This window comes from Platalea leucorodia, assembly GCF_965183815.1.
Source record: "Platalea leucorodia genome assembly, chromosome: 12".
NCBI classification, from domain to species: Eukaryota; Metazoa; Chordata; class Aves; order Pelecaniformes; family Threskiornithidae; genus Platalea; species Platalea leucorodia.
The window spans coordinates 3,983,382-4,004,696 of record NC_138834.1 but is presented as its reverse complement, the minus strand read 5'-3'; the positions used below and the strand labels follow the sequence as shown (position 1 = coordinate 4,004,696).

At 40.5% G+C, this 21,315-nt stretch overlaps 1 protein-coding gene across 1 annotated transcript in view; it reads left to right on the top strand.

Moving 5' to 3' along the window:
• ADGRD1 (adhesion G protein-coupled receptor D1) overlaps window positions 1–21,315 on the top strand; it is a gene marked incomplete at its 5' end in the record, with an annotated part of 159,647 nt that overhangs the window by 93,250 nt on the left and 45,082 nt on the right. The window contains 2 exons of the mRNA XM_082325460.1: window positions 12,657–12,760; window positions 15,559–15,670. Coding sequence (XP_082181586.1) covers window positions 12,657–12,760; window positions 15,559–15,670 — 216 coding nt within the window. The remainder of the gene's footprint in view (window positions 1–12,656; window positions 12,761–15,558; window positions 15,671–21,315) is intronic.

Below are 21,315 nucleotides of genomic sequence, written 5' to 3'. Positions count from 1 at the left end.
GGGTAATGTTGCCTCTAACAAGCCAATAAAGGATGTCATCCCTTCAATGTGCTTTAATTCCAGTTCCCCTCATTTGGCTGTTATGTAGTCCCTCTTTCAGAGTTCATCAGAAGATCTCATCCCAAATCTTTGACCAAGATATACCCTTTAAATTGACTGTTTAGGATTATCTTGTGGTAGTCATTTTTTTTAACCGGTGAAAAAAATTGGTATCTTCATTGTGTAATTGGCATGAAGTTAAGATTCGAGCAAAGACAAACTGCCTTCCTTTTGAGCTATACAAGCAGACTATGCTCATTTACAAATTCCTAACACATTTGCTAAGTATTTGCTTCACATGTCTAAGCAGTAGAGCCTACTGAATCAACTAGACAGTTGGAAACTTCTCCCAGGCGTCCTTGGAACCCTGTTAAGTAAATGTTAAGATGCTGTGGATTTTAAATGCATATACATGTTTATTCACCATGTTCTGAAATTCATGAGCCAAGGTTCAAAGGGCCCATATAAATCACCAGCTGGAATATTAGATCGTCAATGCTCTAAGAAATTGTTGCAATGATGTTGTATTCGATCTTGAACTTTTGTATATTTTATTTTTCTTTTCATAAATGGAGTTCACAGATAATATGAGACAAGAAAAAGAGACGGTGGGAGTATGCAACTGCCCACATTTGAACAGTTCTATTTATATAGCTATTATATATCTGCGGCCGTATAAATAGAACTAGATGACATTTTTCCACAGGAACACTATTTTTGACAGAACATTTATTTTTTGTCTAGATTCTGTTTCTTACAAAAAGGGGTCTGCTTTTTATGAAAAATGTAAATAAATTATTGGAAATGGATTGCCTGAAAACTGGAGAGGTTTTCATCAAAAGCTGTATGTTGGTACAAAAAAGTGACTTCATTCTTCATGGGAATGAAATTCTACTTGGGGTGCTTTATAATTCCATTCTCCTATGGAAAGTATCATTTCCCTTTCTCTCCATTGTACGGATAAATGCAGCTCTCAGGGTAGCACAAACAGGCAGACATCCTCTCCAAGGGCGCCGTAACAGCCTTTAACCTAATGTACCCGTCAGCAGAACAGTAAAACCAGGTATGGATAGTTCTACCACCCTTTGCAGAAAAGCAGACAGATGCACAGAAAACAATTAAAAAAAAGGGGGGCGGATATCGACAATTCTAAAGAGATGTAATACAGACCCCCGTGTATGCAGCAGCTTCAGACCTGGGAGAACATCCCTAGGGAGAACACTGTTGATGTGGAAATCCATGAACTCGGTGCGATAAGTGTTCTGACTCTCTCAGCTCCTCTTCACGAGATTGATTTTCTTTTTGCTTAGAAAAAACCCAAACCATAAGCTTTGCATTAATGAGACACTGCAGTTTTTTAAAGAGTTCGCTGTTCACAACCGGAGCGTACGGCATACTCTCCGAGTTCAGAAAAAGCCAAGTGTCTCTAAGCAACAAATACTGAAAAGAAGTGACCTTCCTCAGAAGTAACTTGCCGCATAAATACTTGTGGTGAGCATTTCTAATGACCGGAAAGCTGAGCTTGTATAACTACTTGTCAAAGATGGTGACTTTCTTCTGAGCTAAATTCGAGCAAGAATCTCCTCGCTTAACTCTCTCTCTTTGTTCCTTCACATGGTTAAGTCTAGCTTTTTCCACGTACAGAACAAACAACTTCTTCACCGAAAGGGCAGTCAGGCCCTGGCACAGGCTGCCCAGGGAAGGGGTTGAGTCCCCATCCCTGGAGGTATTTAAAAGCTGTGCAGATGTGGTGCTGAGGGACATGGTTTAGTGGTGGGCTTGGCAGTGCTGGGTTAACGGTTGGACTCGATGATCTTAAGGGTCTTTTCCAACCTTAACGATTCCATGATTCTATGATTCTAATAGCACGATCCAGCCCTTGTCAGCTTTGATGCACTGTGAACCTGCCCCAGTGCCTCCCGTCCTGCTAATACCGGTCCAGCTCATTTTCACACTTTCACCAATATCCAGCAGATCTCTCTCTATATTTACACAGTTTGTGCGTTTCTTGTGAGCCTAAATGCCTTTATGTATTCTCAAGATTCTTTATCACTGCAATTTTATGATAAGGTACAGAACTATTGTTAATAATTTATGCACCTAACTTGGGGAGGAATTACAATGTCTCACATGGATTTCATTTTGTTTCAGTGAGACATTCATAGGAACAAAACTGTAGGATATCTTTCATCTGATGGTTCTTTCTCTTGCATACTTGAAGTATTGCAAGATGAGGAATGCTGACAAATTGTTAGACATTTATGGAGCAGATTGTCAGGTGGGTCTAATTTCCAGGGAGCATAGAAACGTTCTTAGGAACAAGCTGCGAGTTCTTGATTTTTCTTCTTGATCTTTACTCAAAACAGGTTAGATTAATTCAGTCACTATTCTACTGTATGCCAGCTGGAAGTAATCTCCAGAGACTGAAATCTGCTGAGATGAAAAAGCATTTTTATTCTGATATTTCAGAGAAAGAAATTGAAACAGAGAGGTCACAAAGAAAAATTTTAAATTCTGGAATTTTAATTAAATGTGACAAAATGAACCTCCACTCTGGTATCTGTGTGCTATACAGCAGTGTGTGAAGAAAAAGAATTTTGAATGCTGTGGATTAGCTGAAACTGAACTCAGATGCAAGTGTAGTTGAACACTACTCCAGATTTTATATTAGTCTCAGCCAGAGCTTGAACGCACTAAAGTTGCAGTGATTGTGAAAGAGCGGTACGAACAATGTTGCTGATTAGCTTGAGATCCATGTGTGCAGTTTAGCTGCTTTTGGTGATGCAGGGGATTAGTAGTTGTAACAAGTTTATTTCAGGAATGAAATAACCATCTTGGAAAAACTTACAACCATGTGGTGCTCAGATGTCAGCCTGGCACTGACCCGTTAGCCTGCTGATGAATTGGCCCACGTGGAATGCCGGAATTATTTGTGTTTTTATCACTCTGCTGTTATGTCTGTATCGTGGCTGGCCCAAATGCATGCTTGCTTGCTGAGATTCATTTATCATGTTGGTTTTAACTTGAGAAATGATAGCATTTATTTGGAGTTTTGGAGATTAGTGACGATCAACTGGTTTAAATGAATAAATAAATTAATTGAAGGTAAAATGTGACCAAAGATGAGCAGAATGTTCCTGAAGGGACATGTTCAGCCCTTGATTGCCTCTGCGAGGTTGCATGGGTGTAATTAGGGTCAGCACGCAATCAGAATTTGGAAACTCGGTTGAGATGTCTTTTCACAGTGCTGATCAAGTTAGTAAGATTGAGAATTTTACAATTGCATCTCCCCAATAAAATGTGTCAGTGGGACGTTCAGAGCAGTTGTGCAGATACTAACTAATTCTTGTACCCCTCCTATGGGAAACTCATTGCTCTGATCAAACTGAGGTAGAGTACAAAAGTCCCTCGTAGCAAATCATCGCTAAAGCTGCACTCTCGGGGGTTCATGTCTGTCTGTCTCCTTCCTTGACCCACAGAACTGTGCTCCAGGTTTGCCTCACCCAGTGCTCGCTGCAGTCAGGACAAACCCGTGCTGCCAGCTGCCCTGCAATGTTATAGTTAGGGAGACAATGGTGCATTAATATAGCTGCGGTAGGAAAAATAAATAATCCATTTAGTTTGACGTGTTTACACTGGTTTATGTTTGCTTCTTCTGGAGAAAGTCCAAGCAGAGGGCACCCAGGGTGATGTGCTCCCTGCGGTGGATTTCTTGTAGCACTGTAGTACGACAGTCCTCCGCTGTGCCGCAGGCGTGAACCTGGGTAGGAACAGCAGAGGATGGGAGATGAGATGTTCCCTCAAGAAGGCATCCTCCGCTGGCAGAGAGCCTGGGGAGATCTCAACCTGCAACGCCACCTCCTGCACCCAGCGGTACCTCCCACGGGGGGAAATGGCTGGCGGAGAGGTCCCGTTCCTGGGGTGGGAGGGACAGATGAAATCGGGAGGAGAGACGTGAGCAATGCTCCTCTGGTTTGGTCAGACGGAGGGATGTCACAAGGTGCTTCCTGGACAGCAGGAATCAAACCCAACACGGAGTAAGCCACAATTCAAAAGCACTCCAAAGAAAATTCAGACGCTATTATTTTATTTTGGGCAGCTTTACTTCCTCTCATCAGTCAGTGGGGCCCTATGCTCCTGCCAGGAAACATGCCAGCCATCTGGCAGTTTTTATTTTTATAGTGATCCAACAACTACAAAGCATGCCAGGCTATTTGTACCATCTGCCACATAAATGTCATTTCAGCAAAAGGATGGTGGACACCTGGGGACCCAGAGTTCAAAAATCCTTTTAAAGGGGAAATCATTGTCTCCCACAGCAAAATAGAGTTTGAGGTTTGGGTCCCCCTCCCCCAGGTGACCAATGCAGGACACAACTGCAATATTTATGGCTCCTAGACCATTCTCTTAAATTGGTTTTTTTTTTCCCTATTTTTTCCTCTCTCTGTCTTTTCCAACTGTGAGGATGTAAAAATGACTGCTATAAAGTTCACATGTGGATGGACATTTCCAGCAAAGTAATAGTGTTGTACAATCTGTGGTAGAAATTGTTCAGGTTTTTAAACACATTTTCTGCATTGCTAAAGCTAGAAATTACTTTGTTTTTAATTCCATTTGTAGCTCTTGTTCCATAATTCAGAAGGGAGGATCGATCAATACAGGTCAAGCTGCCCACCGATGGGCTTGAAAGCAGAGAAGCATTTATAAAGGGGAAAATATTTTAAAACTTCTGATCTTGCAGCAGGAGCTATAGAGACAACTCATAGCATCTTTAGGGAGCCCACAATTTTGAAAAGACTTGAGGATTTGGCTGTGGCATTCTATTTACAGAAGGAAAGACATCCCAAATTTCTTCTTTGATGCAATATGGCTGTTTTTATTTTATTTTTCACTGTTATAGCTGAGTTCGACAGCAAGTTTTGACAACATATGGCTGACTGAGAACAAAGTGCATCTATTCGTGTTTATAAAGGCTGTTTTGAAAATGTCCTAATATTGTCAAATACTTTAAAAATATGGGGCAGAGGTGTGTAATTTATAAGTTTGGAGCATTGTTTTCCTAAATCTAATATTGCAGTTATTAATCAAACATTGCACTCAGGGGGCTTTAAAATAGCAGTCTGAAATGATAAATTTTTTTCTTACATTTTTCAGCCAGATGAGGTTCAGATTATGTACTCTAATAGGACAATGAAATGGAAATAATGTGGCATTCTCCGATTTCTGCTGTTCTGTAATTTTAATATAATTACTGTTCTCAGCATGCTTTTCATTGCTGGGAACATAAAAAGAAGAATGCCTTAGTCCAGTAATTTTTCTTTTGTGTTGCATATTTAAAAATTGGATAGGCATTGCCATTTTTTTTGTCCTTGTTTATTACCATTGACAGTTTGTTTAACTGAAGAGATCTCTGCAGACAGTTTAGACAGCCCTTACCCATCAGATGAACGAAGATAAATCAGCCTATGTGTTTATTCTAGCATCGCTTTGTAAACTTTCCTTGCTCTTTCTCACTCTCTCCGCTTCCCCCTCCGTTTTATTGCAGTGAATGTTGCCCCCATGGAGGAACACATCTCTATGATATGTTCACAGTATGATTGTGCACCGTATTTCTTTTGTCCTTAACTTCACTCATGCTCATCTTTCCTGAAAATTGATCTTGATTTTTAACTCGGAGCCATTGTTCAGTCTTTTGCTATTCCATTCCTATGCCAGTGCAGCTCTGTTGATTTTGATGGGAGGAAATAGGAGATTCTGGTTCTGTCCTTAATCCCATAGAATTACATGGAAAAAATTGAACTAATGCTGCAGGATAATAAACCCCTCAAATTCCTTAGGGAATTTCACTCAGCAGAGGAGAGCAAAAAATGACTTTTTATTTTGGAAAAGCACAAATATTTAAGTGTGCTATAATGGTCAAAAGAGCATGAAACAGGACTCTATTTTAATCAGAATACTTAACAGAATAACATAGACTTCCTTTCTATGGTGCAAGTGAAAGCACTGAGCCATTTGGCAGCTAGGTCTTCTTGCTGACTAAAGGATTTCCCCATGCAGTATAAAAATGTTATGATACTGCACCTTTATACATAACTGTTCTTTGTTGAATATCTTTAAATTTAGTCATTCTGTACTCTTGAGTTCAGTCTGTCTCCTGTAGTGGCCTTTTCATGCCCTTTCTCCCCAAAGCCTGGTGTAGGAGAAATTCAGGGCTGGGTACCTGGAGTCTCTTGGCTGTGGTGCAAGCCACAGCTAGCCGCAGTCCTGAATCGAAATGGACATTTCTGAATCAAAGCCCAAGCCTGGATAAGGGAGGCAGACATACTAATCTTCACTGAATTTTACTGGGAGCTGGGTATTTAGTTATCCTCAACTGCTCTGAAAAATCTCAGACTCATTTTGGCAAGAGACCATCGTTTCTCTGCCTGCAGGAGCCTGCTGGACCCACGCTGGGTTTTGTTCTCCTCATAGCCATCTCTGATGGACTTCGGTTTGGCTGTTAATTGGAGACCAGGACGAGTCTGCTTTTGCTGGAACAAAAAGTAGAGAACAGATGTACAAGTCTTAGGCGTATGGGCAAAAGTAGCTCCTTCAGTTTCAGAGAGGATAATCTGCTGTAAATACAGCATTTAACATTTCTTTGGAAACACCGCAAGTCTTAGGCCTGAAATGAAGGCTGAAGAAAACACACCGCTTTGTGTCACACAGCAGAGATATGAGAAAGAACCTGCAAATATCCGCTTTTCTGATCCCCAAACTTCATTATAATTTGGTACCACTTCACAACTGGAGTCCTCCCTCCCTGCCATGCCTCCTTCAGGCTTCATTTGAACTAAAAACTTGCTGTGTGCGATTTGTAATGAGCAGGTTACCTACTGTTTGATGACATCTTGCCCAGAACTACTTTAAGAGACAATGTGGGCTTTTAAAAATACTAATTAATACCTTGGCAGAGATATTTGGAAAATTCAAAATTTTTCATGTCACAGTGAAAAGTTTTAAATAAGCAGCCACCAGGCTGGGCTGGCTGTAGGAAAACGTTCCTTTAATCCTGAAAAGCCCCCTTCATAGCACTTTATTGCCGATCACTAGGAGTTGTGCAGTTAATAGAGAATGGGAATTCAAAAGCAGTTCAGCTGGAAATGGCTGATAAAGATGATTGCGCTGCAAAGTGTGACTCTCAGAAGCTTTTTTTCTCTAAACTTGCGGTATCTGATACACCGTGGCTCGATAGAAGAAGTCTCCGATTCAAGTTAAACTTTTCTTTCTGTGAGTAGTGATTGTGCAGTGGCAATTGGTATGGCCCCACCAAAACCGTTCTTGTGGTCTCAGTGAATAGACTGAGCTTCCTGAACTAAACACAGATGAACTAAACACAGATGTTAATTTGAAAAAAACATAATGTTATGTACCTAACAAAGTGCTTGGCAAGCTGAAGGAAAACAGAGATTTGTATTGTTATTATTATTTGATATATAAATAAAGGCCTCACTGGACTGAAATTGAATTTCAGCAGCCTTTCTGGAGGCAATTAAAACCATTAGCTTCATCAGCCAAGGCCAGCGTTTTAATGTCTCTGAAACACTCAGGCTGCCAAAGTTAATTATTCATCCTTTTCTTAATTGGATTCAGATTGCATTTTAAAGGTGCAGCTTCAATAGGGTTGGCTGAGCCTTAATTTTTCACCCTTACCTCTCCTTCCTTCCTTCCCCCCAAGAAATGTCTCATAAGATATTGTTTCAAGCCTTTGCAGAAGGGTTTGAGAGTGGGTTTCAGCCCAGGCCAGCCGCTGATCGTCTCGTGGCAGATCTCCATCAGTTTGATAAACAGGGTAAAAACCATGCGTCATCGTAAGTAACCTCATGGTAGGAATGCTTCTTTGAGATGGAAAGCTGACCAAAAGGATCACTAAAATATAACTTGCTCTTATGTTTGGACTTAGGGCAAAATATCATTGTCATGTCTTACATTTCCACCAGTAAACAAATAACTTTGGTTTCATAAAATGTATATACTATATAAGCACACGCAAAAATGTAATATTCTGTGTTCTACCAATAAGTAACTCTAAAATACAAATGATAGGTATGATATAGTCCTTAGATTGCAGGGCTCATTTTTTAAGGCTGTAAAACTTTTTTTTGGTTCAAGAACTTGTCTTTTTTTTGGAAGAAGATGAATTGCTTTTCAGAAAGGAAATTTCAGAAGTAGCTTAGACAATGAAATTACTGCTTTTGGTGGCTAAATTGTGAAGTTGTAATTTTGGTATACGGACAAACCCTTTCAGGATCAGCTATGACAAAACTTGTTTTAAGTATTTGAACTCAGCCCTTTGTCTGACGTGTTGTCTCTAAAGGCAGACACAGAGGGATATTTTGCAGTATGTAAAGAAGAAAATTTTAGATTAGTGCTTCCCCAAAATGTCCCTTCCTCTGGAGAAAGCCCAAAGCACCCCCTCTGCAAAGCAGAAAACATGCAGTCGACTGCCTGAGAGATGAATAATGAGCAAAAGGGACAGGAGTGCAAATTTCACACAGAAGGGGACACAGGGAGGGGGACACTGAGCAGTCAGCCCTGGGTTGCCCAGACAGATTCTCGGATCTGACCAGTTGCTGTTTTGTGTTTCTGGAGCCCATTTAGCTTTTTGATGGGTTGTTGCGCTCTGTTGTGTATATAGTTGCTCATTAATGTTATATAAATAAGTGGGTTTTCTGTTCTAGATACAGATCAAACAATTTTTCATATATAGCCTACTGAAGAAGTCTTTCAGCCTCAAGTGACCTTTTCCAGATACTCCAGAGATGAAAAGTACCATCCCATTTTAATAATATATTTTCATCTTTGTGTGCAGTTATTTTTAAACAGAGGAGTTAGATGTCACTCATTTTCTTGTTGTTAACAACATCATAAAGGAAAAATATACATTTGGAATCTGAACTGGGATCTTGCTAGGATCACTTCTCAGGCCATCCGGTTGCCTGTGAGTTTCCAAAATAAAAATGTTGAGCAATGTACTAGCTTGTTCTATGGGTGCGAATGAGGGTAAAACAATAGACTGTAATATTGCAGATGGGTGTAACTCCCGAAACCATCAGATCTTTGTCCATGCTATTAGCAACGCTTGCAAGGTAGAGGGTGTTACAGCCTAAACTAAAAGAGTGGGAGTTTTATATGGAGTATGAATTTTTGATTAGACTGTTTGTCAAAGCTGAAACGAAGAAACATCTGTCTTTTAGTGTTCATGATTACTAACACTCATGACTGCATGAGCTTGTTTCCTAGCTTTTCAGCTTGCTGCAGAGTAAGAGAATGACCTTATAAACTCAAAGAAGCAAAACCTTTTAGAAGAAAAGAATGATTTAATGTAGATTGGGACAAGTGTGAGAATAAGGCTCATGGGACTACTTCACAGATTGCTCAATGTTTTATTTGGTACTTTTTAATGCTCTTTTCTTTAGTAAAAGCATCATAGCCTGATTAGCATTTTTGTGCTGACTACAAGATCATCCCAAATTATTGTCTTATATTCCACGTCATGCACGAAGTCTGAAAATTTTCAAAAAGACAAGCTTAGGTAAGATGAAGTCAGCTCGTATCAGAGCATTGGAATTTATAGGAAATTGTTTCTTACTTGATGATATGCAATGCTTTGACAATCCAGGTATTTCTAAAAAACTGCATGCTTGCTATCCCTTACAATGTGAACATAGACATGCAACATTCAGCTGTGCTCTACCAGCTGGGTTGGGAGAAGTTAGTAGAGACCTGATATCTTAAATACAGGTTCTTTCCTCTCCTGTACCATATACCTGTATTTAGAACTGAGACTCCACACCTGGAAATCGTTCCAGGCCTTGTTTTCATGCTGTATCCTCCCTCTGCAATTTGTATCACCCCCAGAAAGGACCTAGGTTTCACCGGCTGGAGCTGCTGTGAACAGGGACCGCTCTCTTGCACCCCTCCAACCTGACAGGTCAGTTTGAGAACAGCTATTGCAGGCTCCGCCTTTTCCTTAATAAACAAAAAATGGTTCAAAACTACCTACAGGCTTTCTGTCCCTTGCACCAGGCAAGATGAGAATGTGAACTACAGCCGTGTTGTTTTTGAAATAGTTGTTGCAAGTATTGATTCAAGAGCAAGAGCAATTTCCAGTTCATAGATGTGGAGACCTCTGTAGGTTATTTTAGGTTTGAATGAGTCTTCTACATTTTGTTGATAAGAGATTTTTTTTTTTTCCTTTTTTGTTTCTAAGTAATACAGGCTCCACTTGGGAGAGCCTGATTCATGTCTTGTCTTGCCCTGCAGAGGTTTCTGGAGGAAGACTGAGCTAAAACCCAGGGAAAGACTTTCTTAGAGGCATGTTAGTTTTGATAAAAATTGGTTAGAAAAAGATGTTTGTGTGATCATTATCTTCTTTTGAATGTATCTTGGAAAAAAACAGAGGCTTTGATTTTTGCCCATTTCCACTAGATGGATCCCCTGTATCTTCTGTACTTGTATGTGATAGTAAGACATTACCTTTCCTTGCAGATCTTACCCGCCTTTGCCAATGCAAACACTGTGATAGACCACTGTAAATCTACATAAGCACTGAGCGGCTTTGACCTCTGTAGGGAACGTTTTCTGGCTGCAGGTGTTGGGAGTGAAAGGAGTGAAAGAAAGCCTTGAACTGCTGAGAAATACTGATTTCAGAGTGACTCGAAGCTGGAAAACTTCCTCTGCTCCCCTCCTCCCTCTGTAGAACTGCAAGCCACCTGTAGCAAGAGAAAGGGATGTGTATTGGAGCAATCAGGAAATAAGGTCCATGCATTTTGGACATGAATATCCCTGATGAGGAAATCACTTCTCAACTGCCCAATTTACCACACAAGTTATTCCTATTTCAGGAATATTCTGTGAAGAATGGCTATACACGGCTTCTCTGGGTGATGAGGGACGATAGGAGCTCTTTTGTAGAAATTATATGGACCTTTTAAGCTGGTCCAACACACAGAACCCTTTTGTTTCTGTAATTGATGCTATCCGAGTCAAGGAAAAGAAATGTGTCTTTGGCTGAAAGAGAAAAAATACTAAAGAGCTGCATCATATTTCCTAGGAACTGTAACACCATAGCAACAGTTGTCTTTCAGTGCTGCTGCTGCATCGCTTAATAGTTCTGAGATTGCTGAGCGAGCCACAAGCTATTCCACCGTAAAACTTACGGCACGTGAGCCGATACTGTTGACAGATAATTACAAGGAAAATGTACCTACACAACACATAATTTTTGTCTGTATTTAAATTTTTTTTTTCTCATAACCACATGGCATGTTATTTCTCTGCTTTAAAAGGAATTTTAATGGGAAGTTTATTGGTAGAACTGGTTGGGTGTGATAATCTCTGATGAAATACTTTGCGGGGAATTTTTATTGTGTGTGTGGAAAATGATAGAAAATCCCAAACTCTGAGAAAGCATTATTTTTTATTAGATAGAGTTCTTTAAAAAAAATTGGAAAATATATTGGTCCTCTCAGTATTTTTCAGAATAAATAAATATTTTGAATGAGTATTCAGCTAGGAATTTCATTTATAGTAAATAGATGTTGAAATAAAAACATAGTATTTCAAGCATCAAAACTAAAACTTTTTGATTGACCACAATTTTTTTTCCCAAATGTTCAGTTTATGAAAATGTCAACTCTATCCACATTCAAGTCAGGAAAAATGTTTGAAAATTCTTCTGAGATGAGAAAACTTTTTCCTGCTTAGCTCTGTTCTACTTATTATATATTAATACTGCCTGGCTCCCTTTGTTGGGTGTGGCTTTTTTGTCATTCTTCTACGAGAACTTGCATGGAAAATTAAAGCACGCTTTCTGATTAATTTAGATGAATGGTCAAAACACACTGTCCCTCCCCCATTGAATCTATCCAGGTTTTAACATAGATCCTAGTGGCAGGCACTATGGAGTTACAGATTAAATGTTCATGAAAATTGAATTATTTCTACAAAAGGTGCCTGTAGATAAAAACAGAGGCTGGGACGAGAGACTGACACTCTGACTGCTCATGCTGGGTCTTTCCTGTGGTTTTTCATTCTGTAGGTGTCAGTCCAGCTCCTTCAACAGGCACTGAAAACATGATACATTAAACAAAACAAGTTGGCTATAAATGGCCGGTGATTTATGGGTTATCTTGGTTTGTCAGTTCTCACTGCTGTGAAGCACTTCTGGTATTTGCACAATGATGTAAATTATTGCAGCGTGAGAGCATTAGCAAAGTGCCCTGCGAGCTGTGAAAGATCCCATTGCTGACATTGTTTGTGCAGCCCAATAAACTGCCCTAATCTCAGGCTTGGCGATATCGCAGCAGCAGAGAAATTAACTTTCTGAGGAAATACTGGTTTATGAAAGAAAAGAGGAACCAAATGCCATGGGCATGGGGATGCCCTGGCTGTGCAACCGAATTTGGAGTTGGCTCTTCATTACCCCTGTTAGAAACAGCAGCGAATGATTGTGAATATCAGCTTATATATGGGCGGATGGAGGAGGAAACGCTATGTGCGGGGGGCTGACCTGTGCTTCTGTAGCGTAATAACTCAATTAATAGTTTTTATTTCTTTTGTTTCTTTGTGTACAGCTAACAAGAGAACACCAGGTGGCCCTCTCCTCCATCACTTACATTGGCTGTGCTCTGTCCATCTTCTGCTTGACGATCACGCTGGTCACATTTGCTATATTGTCGTGAGTAATTTTAACTTAATACCTGCTGAGCAACTATCGTGCAGAAAGCCAAGCAGTGCATTTCAGGCCACTGGTTAGGATCCCTTCAGGTGCTCAGGATAATACAAAGGCTATTAATTCTACAACCTTCCTTTATTAGGTTCTGCACATGTATTTGTAACAGTTGGTTGGTTATTTCTAAATTACTTTCATTTCCTGAAATGGGGTGGTCTTTGTATAGCAAGCTATTTCCAGCCTATGAGGGATTTTTGGTTTTTTTTTTTTTAAGCTCTCCATGTTTTGCTATAGTTCAGGAATATTGCAAGGAGGCTGTAGGAGGGCTTGGTCTGGAGCTCAAAGCAAGTACAGTATGAGCAAGGACTGCAGGATCATCCCCTCTCCCCCCCCCCCCCCCCCATATATCTCTGGACTGCTTGGAGTGTACAATCAGTACTTCTTTCTGCTTTTCAACTGTCCTGTCTGTAAGGCAGCGTGTTTATAAAGGTATGCCCAGAAAGGAAGGCTTGGTCAACATTAGCTGCCTCACTTCTGTTTCATACAGCTTGTACACAATTACATCGTATAACCCATGTTTCTTTTCAAGTATCTTGCTGTTCTCTGTTAGGCTAGTTTTCTGATGTGTTGCTTTAGTAGGATGAAGGACACTATAAGCAGTCTGAAATTCACTCCATGGCTTATGTTTAAATCCTCTGGATCCCTGCAGCCTCCTGCCTGTAACACGGCAGCCCCTTTGAGGGCTCTCTGCACTGGGAAGGTTTCTGCCACGGGGCACTTAGGGTCTCTGTGCTTGTTTATATTCCAGTAGTGACAACTGAGTTTGAGGTCCAGCTAGGCTTGATACAAACATTTCTGAAAAAGCTTTCATAGAAGTTTCTGTCTAAATAAAAAATAGAAAACCTGACAAAGGGTGAAGTAACTTGTCCAAGGTTGCGCAGCAGATTGGGAGCACAGCGAGGAATGGGATTCTTGTCTCCTTTCGCACACTAAACCATGTTCTTCCTACTCAAGAGTTCAATTTCTGATTTCTGTGCCTAAGCATGTCTTTTGGACATCCTGTTAAGAGGCCAGTTTCTAGGAAAAAGGACTTGCTGAAACCCAGTAAACTGATTGCAATGTTTGTTTGTTCCAAACCCCGTATTATTTCCAAGTCTCAAGATCTGTGTTGGTCATACTTGGATTAAGTGCGTAACGCATGGCAAAATCCACTCTAAATAACTCCAACGTCTGCCTATCTGGCATTGCGCTGTTGGCATGTTTAGGCTAAGGGGAATGATCTGCTCCATTTTTGTCTGAGTGCGAAACTGGATGTTACAGTGTTTAGAAAGGAAAAAGGAGCAAAAGGATTACTGCAGCGGGGCTGAAAACTCGTCAAGAAACTGGAGGCAAACAGAAGACTTGGAAAGAGAGCTTGGACCCAGCTGACTGTCACAGGGTTAAGCACCCCACCTACATACAAGATCATTCAAACTGCCAATTAAAAATAATTTGATTAGGTTTTCACTGGAGAGCAGGGCCTCATTAAACAGCTGAAGCAAAATTTTGCAATGCAGTGTTAGATGACCATGAGGTAAGTGGAGAGGAATCTGGCAAGTTCTTTGCTACTCCGCGTACTGGCAACGACGGCTGCTTCCCAGGAGGGCAGTCCTGATTGCCTCCTGGGTAACGATGTTGCAGTGTGTGACTGTGTGAGGTTCCTTATTAGAAAGCCCTTGGCACCAGGCAGTGCAACCTGTCTCTTTGAATTACTTTTAGGACATCGATACTTCTTGTTGTCTCCCTCTTCGCTCCCTTCTAATGGAGCACTGGCTACAGCAGTGCTGGAGGAGCAGGGCTGACAGCAAGCCATCGTCCGCGTGGTCCTGTCTGCGTCACCCTGCTGCAGGGAGCACGCACGATGTGTCCCCAGCGGTTGCAAAAGTCATCGCCATCCAGTGTGACACAACAAAAAGATGGGAGTGCTTACTGTTGTGTGGAGGAAGCATTGCCATTTGCGTAGTCAAACGGTCCAGGCCTCCTAGGGGCTGGCAGGCAGTATGGATTGAAACAGAAAACCTCTTATCACTAGTACTGTTCTTTTTTTAAAGAGAAGAATAAAATTATGCAAAAGGCCTGCAATGTTCAGAGAAATGTTTTTATTTGTTTTCTACTTCCTCTTTCTGGATGAGAACAGAAACACGAGGTCCAAAGACTCCCAGGAAAGCGTGTTCTTGTCAGATTTCCAGCTGGTTTTTGCAAAGCCAAGAGAGAGTGTTTCAAATGATGTTGTAATCAAGGTTAGGTCTCTGTCAAGATAGGCACTGCCCATCCGTATAAGTAGCTATAGTTCCTGTGCTCAAAAGCTGGTAATAGTAAAGTCAAAATTGTAAACAGAATCTTTTAACGTTCACTTATTTCTAATACAGGCAAATACCAACAAAATAAAACCAGAAGGTCTGTGGCAAGGTGTGGGCTAGATGGTGCAAGGTGCAGCATGCTTTCTGTGAGGTGCAGATCTGACTTCCTTGACAGCTCAGCACCATTCAGGATCAAGCCTTTCGATAATATTCTATCACAAGTCATTAGGAGAGCTAGTTAATGTGCAAATCAGTCTTTCTGCTGCCTTCAGGACGGCAGCAGAATATGCAAGAAACCAGTTAGGTAAAACTCCATCCTGGAGGAAGGAGTGCTCAAAAGACAGCATGATAACCCCTCCAAAACGAGTGACCAAAAGCCAATCAAAATGCTTGCTGATAAATCGGAAATATGTTCATGCCTCTTGAAATACTGGTTTATTCCTGTGTCTTTCTATCTTCTGCCAGGTCCGTCAGCACCATCCGCAACCAGCGCTATCATATCCATGCTAACCTGTCCTTTGCTGTCTTGGTGGCTCAGATCCTGCTTCTCACCAGCTTTCAGTTCAGCCCTGGAACGGTAAGCGCTAGAAAGAGCAAGTGTGTGTTTTGTGAGGCAGCTCCATGGGATGAACGCCACGTGCCACATGCAAGAAAGGGTCTTGCATGCGAGGTCTCCTATTTTTAACCTGCCTTAGCCAAAAATGACATCCTACAACACTGGATAAAGCCTTCTGTGTATCCAAATAGTGTTATCATAGTATCCAGCCACATCTGGATGTTTGCAAAACTGAGAGAGAGATGCACCCATCAAATGGAAAAATCACTATAGTAATGGCGTACATTTCAGTTGTGTGTTCAAATGGCTTGGCTGGCTTCAGCCTGACGTGGCTTATGCTTGCTCTCATCCATTCTCCGTATTGAAAACTGTAGGAATTCTGTATTGGAGAAAATTATATGAATTTTGTGTTTAGGTAAGGTATTTGTATTTCTGTTAGAGTTTTGGGTTGTTTTTTTTTGCGGGGGAGGCTGTTTGGTTTTTTTTTTTAATAATGAATTCTCTGCTATGGTACAGTTTGCCTTTTTTTTCCACATTAAAAAGTCATCTTATTCTTGTTGGAAGGTAATGAGCTTCCTGACAGAGCTGTGGCAATTTCTTGTGCTTTCTTGGAGAGCAAAACAGAAGGTCTTTGTTTTTTGCTCATAAAGTTTTATTTGTGTGGTAGAATACGCTGTTTTTCTGAACAGCAGATTTATTGATCATTATCTCTACTCTGGAAATGTAGATGATTTTTAAGTATCATTCATGTTTATTTGACCTGAGTTATAATCAATGAGAAAGGTATAGCAACTGCTGCTTAATTAGCCAGAGGTGGCAGAAAGCATTACCTCTAAGCATCGCTGTGTAAGAGTTTAATCTGAGCTCCTTAGTATCGTAAAACGTGTGTATACTTCTCTGGGCATCTAAGGCAACCACTTAAGCAAATGACAAACACCTTCATATTGCTTACATGGTACTTAAGCTCTATACATGTATAGGCTTTTTCTGCCTGATGACATAGATTAGAACTTGAAATCACAGATTGATTTTATGGATCTGCTACTACAGGTAGGAATTCCTTATGCAGAGTACCAGGATCTAAACCATTAAAACTGGCATCCAAATCAGCTGGGTTAGATTAAGATGAATATGCCAAGTTAACAGTATTACATACCAGTAAAGTCAATTTGCTTCCACTGTTGTGTTTGAAAAATGCTATTTAAAGTAACATAAAGTCCATTGATGGAAAGTCACACATGCAAAAAGCGGAAAAAAACCCTGATTTTAAGATAATCTTCCAGTGTGTTGTGTTTTTGTAATGGTCAAAACTTGGCTACTTTGGGGACCAGCTGTTGCTCCATATTACTTTTGACAAGCAGTGAACAGTTTCTATTAATCTTTTATTCTTTTTATTGTCAGTACAAGTAAATATGAGCTTTGTACACTTTTCATTTTGCCAATACAACAGCTACTTAAATTTATATTCAGCTCAAATGGGATCCCCTGAACATCTGTTAAGTTTATAAATAACAGTAATGTCTGGTTTTACATAGGCTATTATTACCTGAGGGTCTAAAAGCACTTTGTAAAACTAAGTTCATATTCTTTTGCTGTTTAACATTCAGGTAGGTCCTGAATGAGTAAGTGTCATGGCTTAACCCCAGCTGGCAACTAAGCACCAGACGGTCGCTTGCTCACCCTCCCCTCCCTGGTGGGATGGGGGAGAAAATTGGAAGGGCAAAAGTAAGAAAACTCGTGGGTTGAGATAAGAACAGTTTAATAATTGAAATAAAATAATGATAATGATAATAATAGTAATAGTGAAAAGGAAAACAACAAAAAAGAGAGGAACAAAACCCAGGAAAAACAAGTGGTGCAACCGCTCAGCACCCGCTGACCAATGCCCAGCCCGTCCCCGAGCAGCGATCGCTGCCCCTCAGCCAGCTCCCCCCAGTTTCTATACTGGGCATGACGCCATACGGTATGGAACAGCCCTGGGGCCAGTCTGGGCCAGCCGTCCTGGCTGTGCCCCCTCCCAGCTCCTTGTGCACCGGGCAGAGCAGGGGAAGCTGGAAAGGCCTTGACCAGTGTAAGCACTGCTCAGCAACAACTCAAACATGAGTGCGTTATCAACATTATTGTCATCCTAAATCCAAAACACAGCACTCTGCCGGCTACTAGGAAGAAAATTAACTCTGTCCCAGCCGAAACCAGGACAGTAAGGTAATGTGCAAGGGAGAAAATGGTAGGGAATGGTTTAGAAGGAAAATGAAATGGAGACAGTGGAGAGCAGCAAAAGGTATAATTGAAACTGAAGACAATGGAAACCAGACATTGAAATAATCCTCTCTGAGTAAACACAGAGCTAAAACTCTGCTGAAGGGACATAGGCTTGAGAGCAATAAAACGTTCACTCAGCGTAATGTTGTCTTATTCTCACAGTTTTTCCTTTTTCATCCATTCCAGATTTTCAGACAATCCAACTGAGTCACTTCAGCTAACGTGTAAAAGCCTCTTTACACCTTATCAAGGCCAGCATCAGCTCCAGTCTTTTAAAATACTCTGAAATACTAGTTGCGTTTCTTGGTTTTAGTTGGGTGTAGGTAGAGCCCGTGTTCCCCAGAGACCTGTCCACCTGCATTTATAATGTGCCTTGTCCACACACAGACATCTTGCTCGTTCAGTTAAGCAAGATGTAGCTAAGCTTGTGAAACGCTCACATAGACTTTAGTTGCAGTTTAATAGGTGCATATTTTCATTTCTCTTAAACCTACTCAAAACGTACTTTAGTTAAATTGAAACAGTAGCACACAGAAAGCAAGACCTGGTTTATGCCGCAGGCTTTCCAAAGTGGAACACTTCACAGAATCCATGGATCTTTCAGCCCTATCTCCTCTGTAACAGCAGTAATTGTAGGGCACAATACTGTAAAGATCTTAAAGCTGAAAAGCATGATGTACATACTGTCTGCTATGCTTTTATTTTCATTGTTTTAACCTCTCGGGATCAGGGGTGTTGTGATTCATCCTTTTATTAGTCTCGTGTCCTTACCTTCTGCATGCTCTGTTCTCACTAGCTTTGACATTAGTTTTAATACCTTTAATTGCTGCTTTAATTGGACTGCTAAATGGTAGTTTACAAAAAGAGGGAGGCAGTATTTACACCAGAAGGTGTAAAGTTCTTAATCTTCTGCTTCTGCCAAAGATGGTTGTATCTAGTGCTAAACAGCTGATAAGTGCCGTTTCTTGAAAGGACCAGTGGTACCAGTTTGCTCGAGGAAGTACAGTGCAGTAGGGGATGGCATCACAGGAACAGGCCGTGAGCTGGCACCACTTTCTTCCATGACTGCCTCTAGACTCTCCATCCTTTTCCCATCTCCCCCTCTAAGGATATTTAGTTTTTGATTCCAGGTGTCGCATACAGTATTCCCCTGGTAATTTCAAATATATTATTTAATAATTTACAATTTATACTACAACAATTTTCCTTTTGTAGAGTAGGAGTAATTTTTAACCACAGAACTCTATTCCTACTAACAGGACTTTGATCTTTCTAATACATCCAAGAATGTTTTTGGTTTTTTTTTTTTTTTTTTTAAGAGCTGGTCCTTGGTACCTAACATCAGTAGTGCTAAAACAGTAGTCCTAAATGATCATGGCATATTCCAGGAAGGTAATGATTCCTGAAACCAGGATATCTTTCTTCTAGAGAAAGCCAATATCTTTGCACACAGCATTTTCTTCCTGTACTGCCACGGCCCTAAGATCTCTCTGCTATCAGCACGCCAGCCTAAGGACTTCCCGTAGACGTTCAGCAATAGATGGATTTGTTTCTTCAGAGAGGTTTGCTGTCTTATGTACTTACTCTCTGCTACAGACTAGAGAGCACCATTCTTTTAACAGAATCCCAAACAGCAGTGTGCATTTAAAAATAATTAACCATCTTTAGGCTACTAAAGCCTTCCAAAGACCTGAGCATGTTTGTGGGAGAAAGCGAAGTATTAGACGTAGGAAAATGAAAATTGAAGTATAGTGTGTTAGGCAGCACTGTGTTTTTCCAGCACAACTGGAAAATTTAATGTGTCTACTATTTGCAGTTCTGCATCAGTGTACTGAGCTGTTTCTCACTCAGTGCTCCTGCATGGCATTGCTTAAAACACTTCCAAATAGAGAGATGAAATGAGCTGCTTTTGTTTACAGTATATATAGCTGCAGAAATCCAAGGCTGTGTATCAAAGCAGTATATAGATTGCAGGGAAGGACATTTTCAGAGGGTTCTGTGTAATGCAGTAAGATTGCCCCTTAAATGGAAAACACTATTGTACGTTGAATTTAGAAAATGTATGCAAATTTGCCTATCTGTTTTAAGACTGTTCTCAGTAACCAAATGGCTGTTATTTTCTGAGAGGCCTTTCTGAGAATCTGCTTTACTTTCTCAGCAACTATAACATGATAAGCCTTGTTACTGGCTGGGCTGATTTTTCTATTTCCACGGACTCACAAGTAGTCAACTGTAAGAGTAACAGTAATGAGATCTGTCTTTTTACAGGTGTTCTACCAAAAGTAGTGCGCATCATACGATACGGCAAGGGACACGTGTTTGTTCTTAATATGTAAAGTCTCAGCTTTTCAATGCCTTTTTCCAGAAGACAATTCTGTCATTTAAGAGTATCTTCAAAGTAATAATTAAGGCACAAATACAGACTGAGTAACAACTTTGGTATGGATTTTATGTAAAAATCTGCAACTCCGTATTATACAAAATTATATACAGACCAGCCTCCTGCTACTTCACTATGTTTTATTTTTCTGCTGTTTTGTGGTTCATATTGTTTGGCTACTCAAAAATTGGAAAGTATCCATTTGACAGAACTAGCTTGTAACTCAGCTTTATGTTGCGTTTTTATTTTTGTGAGCTAATCTTCTGGTAGAAATCAAAAGGCATTAAAATGGATTTCATAGCCTTATGATAAAATTAACTGGAAAGGTTTTTACAGTTTTTGTCAATAAGCAAATCTGGTTTAGTTATATGTCACCAAACATTGCGAAATACTAAAACACTTACAGATCTCACTTACATGAATGAAAACCAAAGTTATTGCTTTTTAATACGAATAGTCACAGTGGATTTGCATTAGAATGTCCTTGCGCTAGCACAGAACCAGCTGAGTACAAGTCAGAAGGTACGGGAAGGCTCCAATTTTCATTATACTATCAAGTCCCAACATTTTCATTTTCATTAGTGTACAAAATTCCGAACCATCAACAAAAAGAATAAAATGCCAGCACAGGGCAGCTAAGCTAATGCAGAAAGGGAGCTAATGATTAATATCTGAAGACCACTGTAGCAGCAAACTGGTTCCTACTGGGAATGCCTTCTCAGCACACAGACTCCACCTGCCTGGATGCCTTACTGTGACTTGTCCAGGGGAGGAAGGGAAACCTTGAAGGGGGTAAAAAAAAAAGTCTTCCCATTTATATGGACTGCATGCAAGCAACCCCCCTGAAATTCTGTCGGTGTCACAGAAGGGACGTTACAACTACAGAGCAGAATGACCATCATCAGTATGCTACAAGATGCAAAACTGAGATATAGCTGGGACTCGTTCCAAGAGCGTGTTTAAAATGTGCCTTAACTGAAAGCAAACCAAAGAAGGTTATCTTGTGGTAAGATCATTGGCAGTC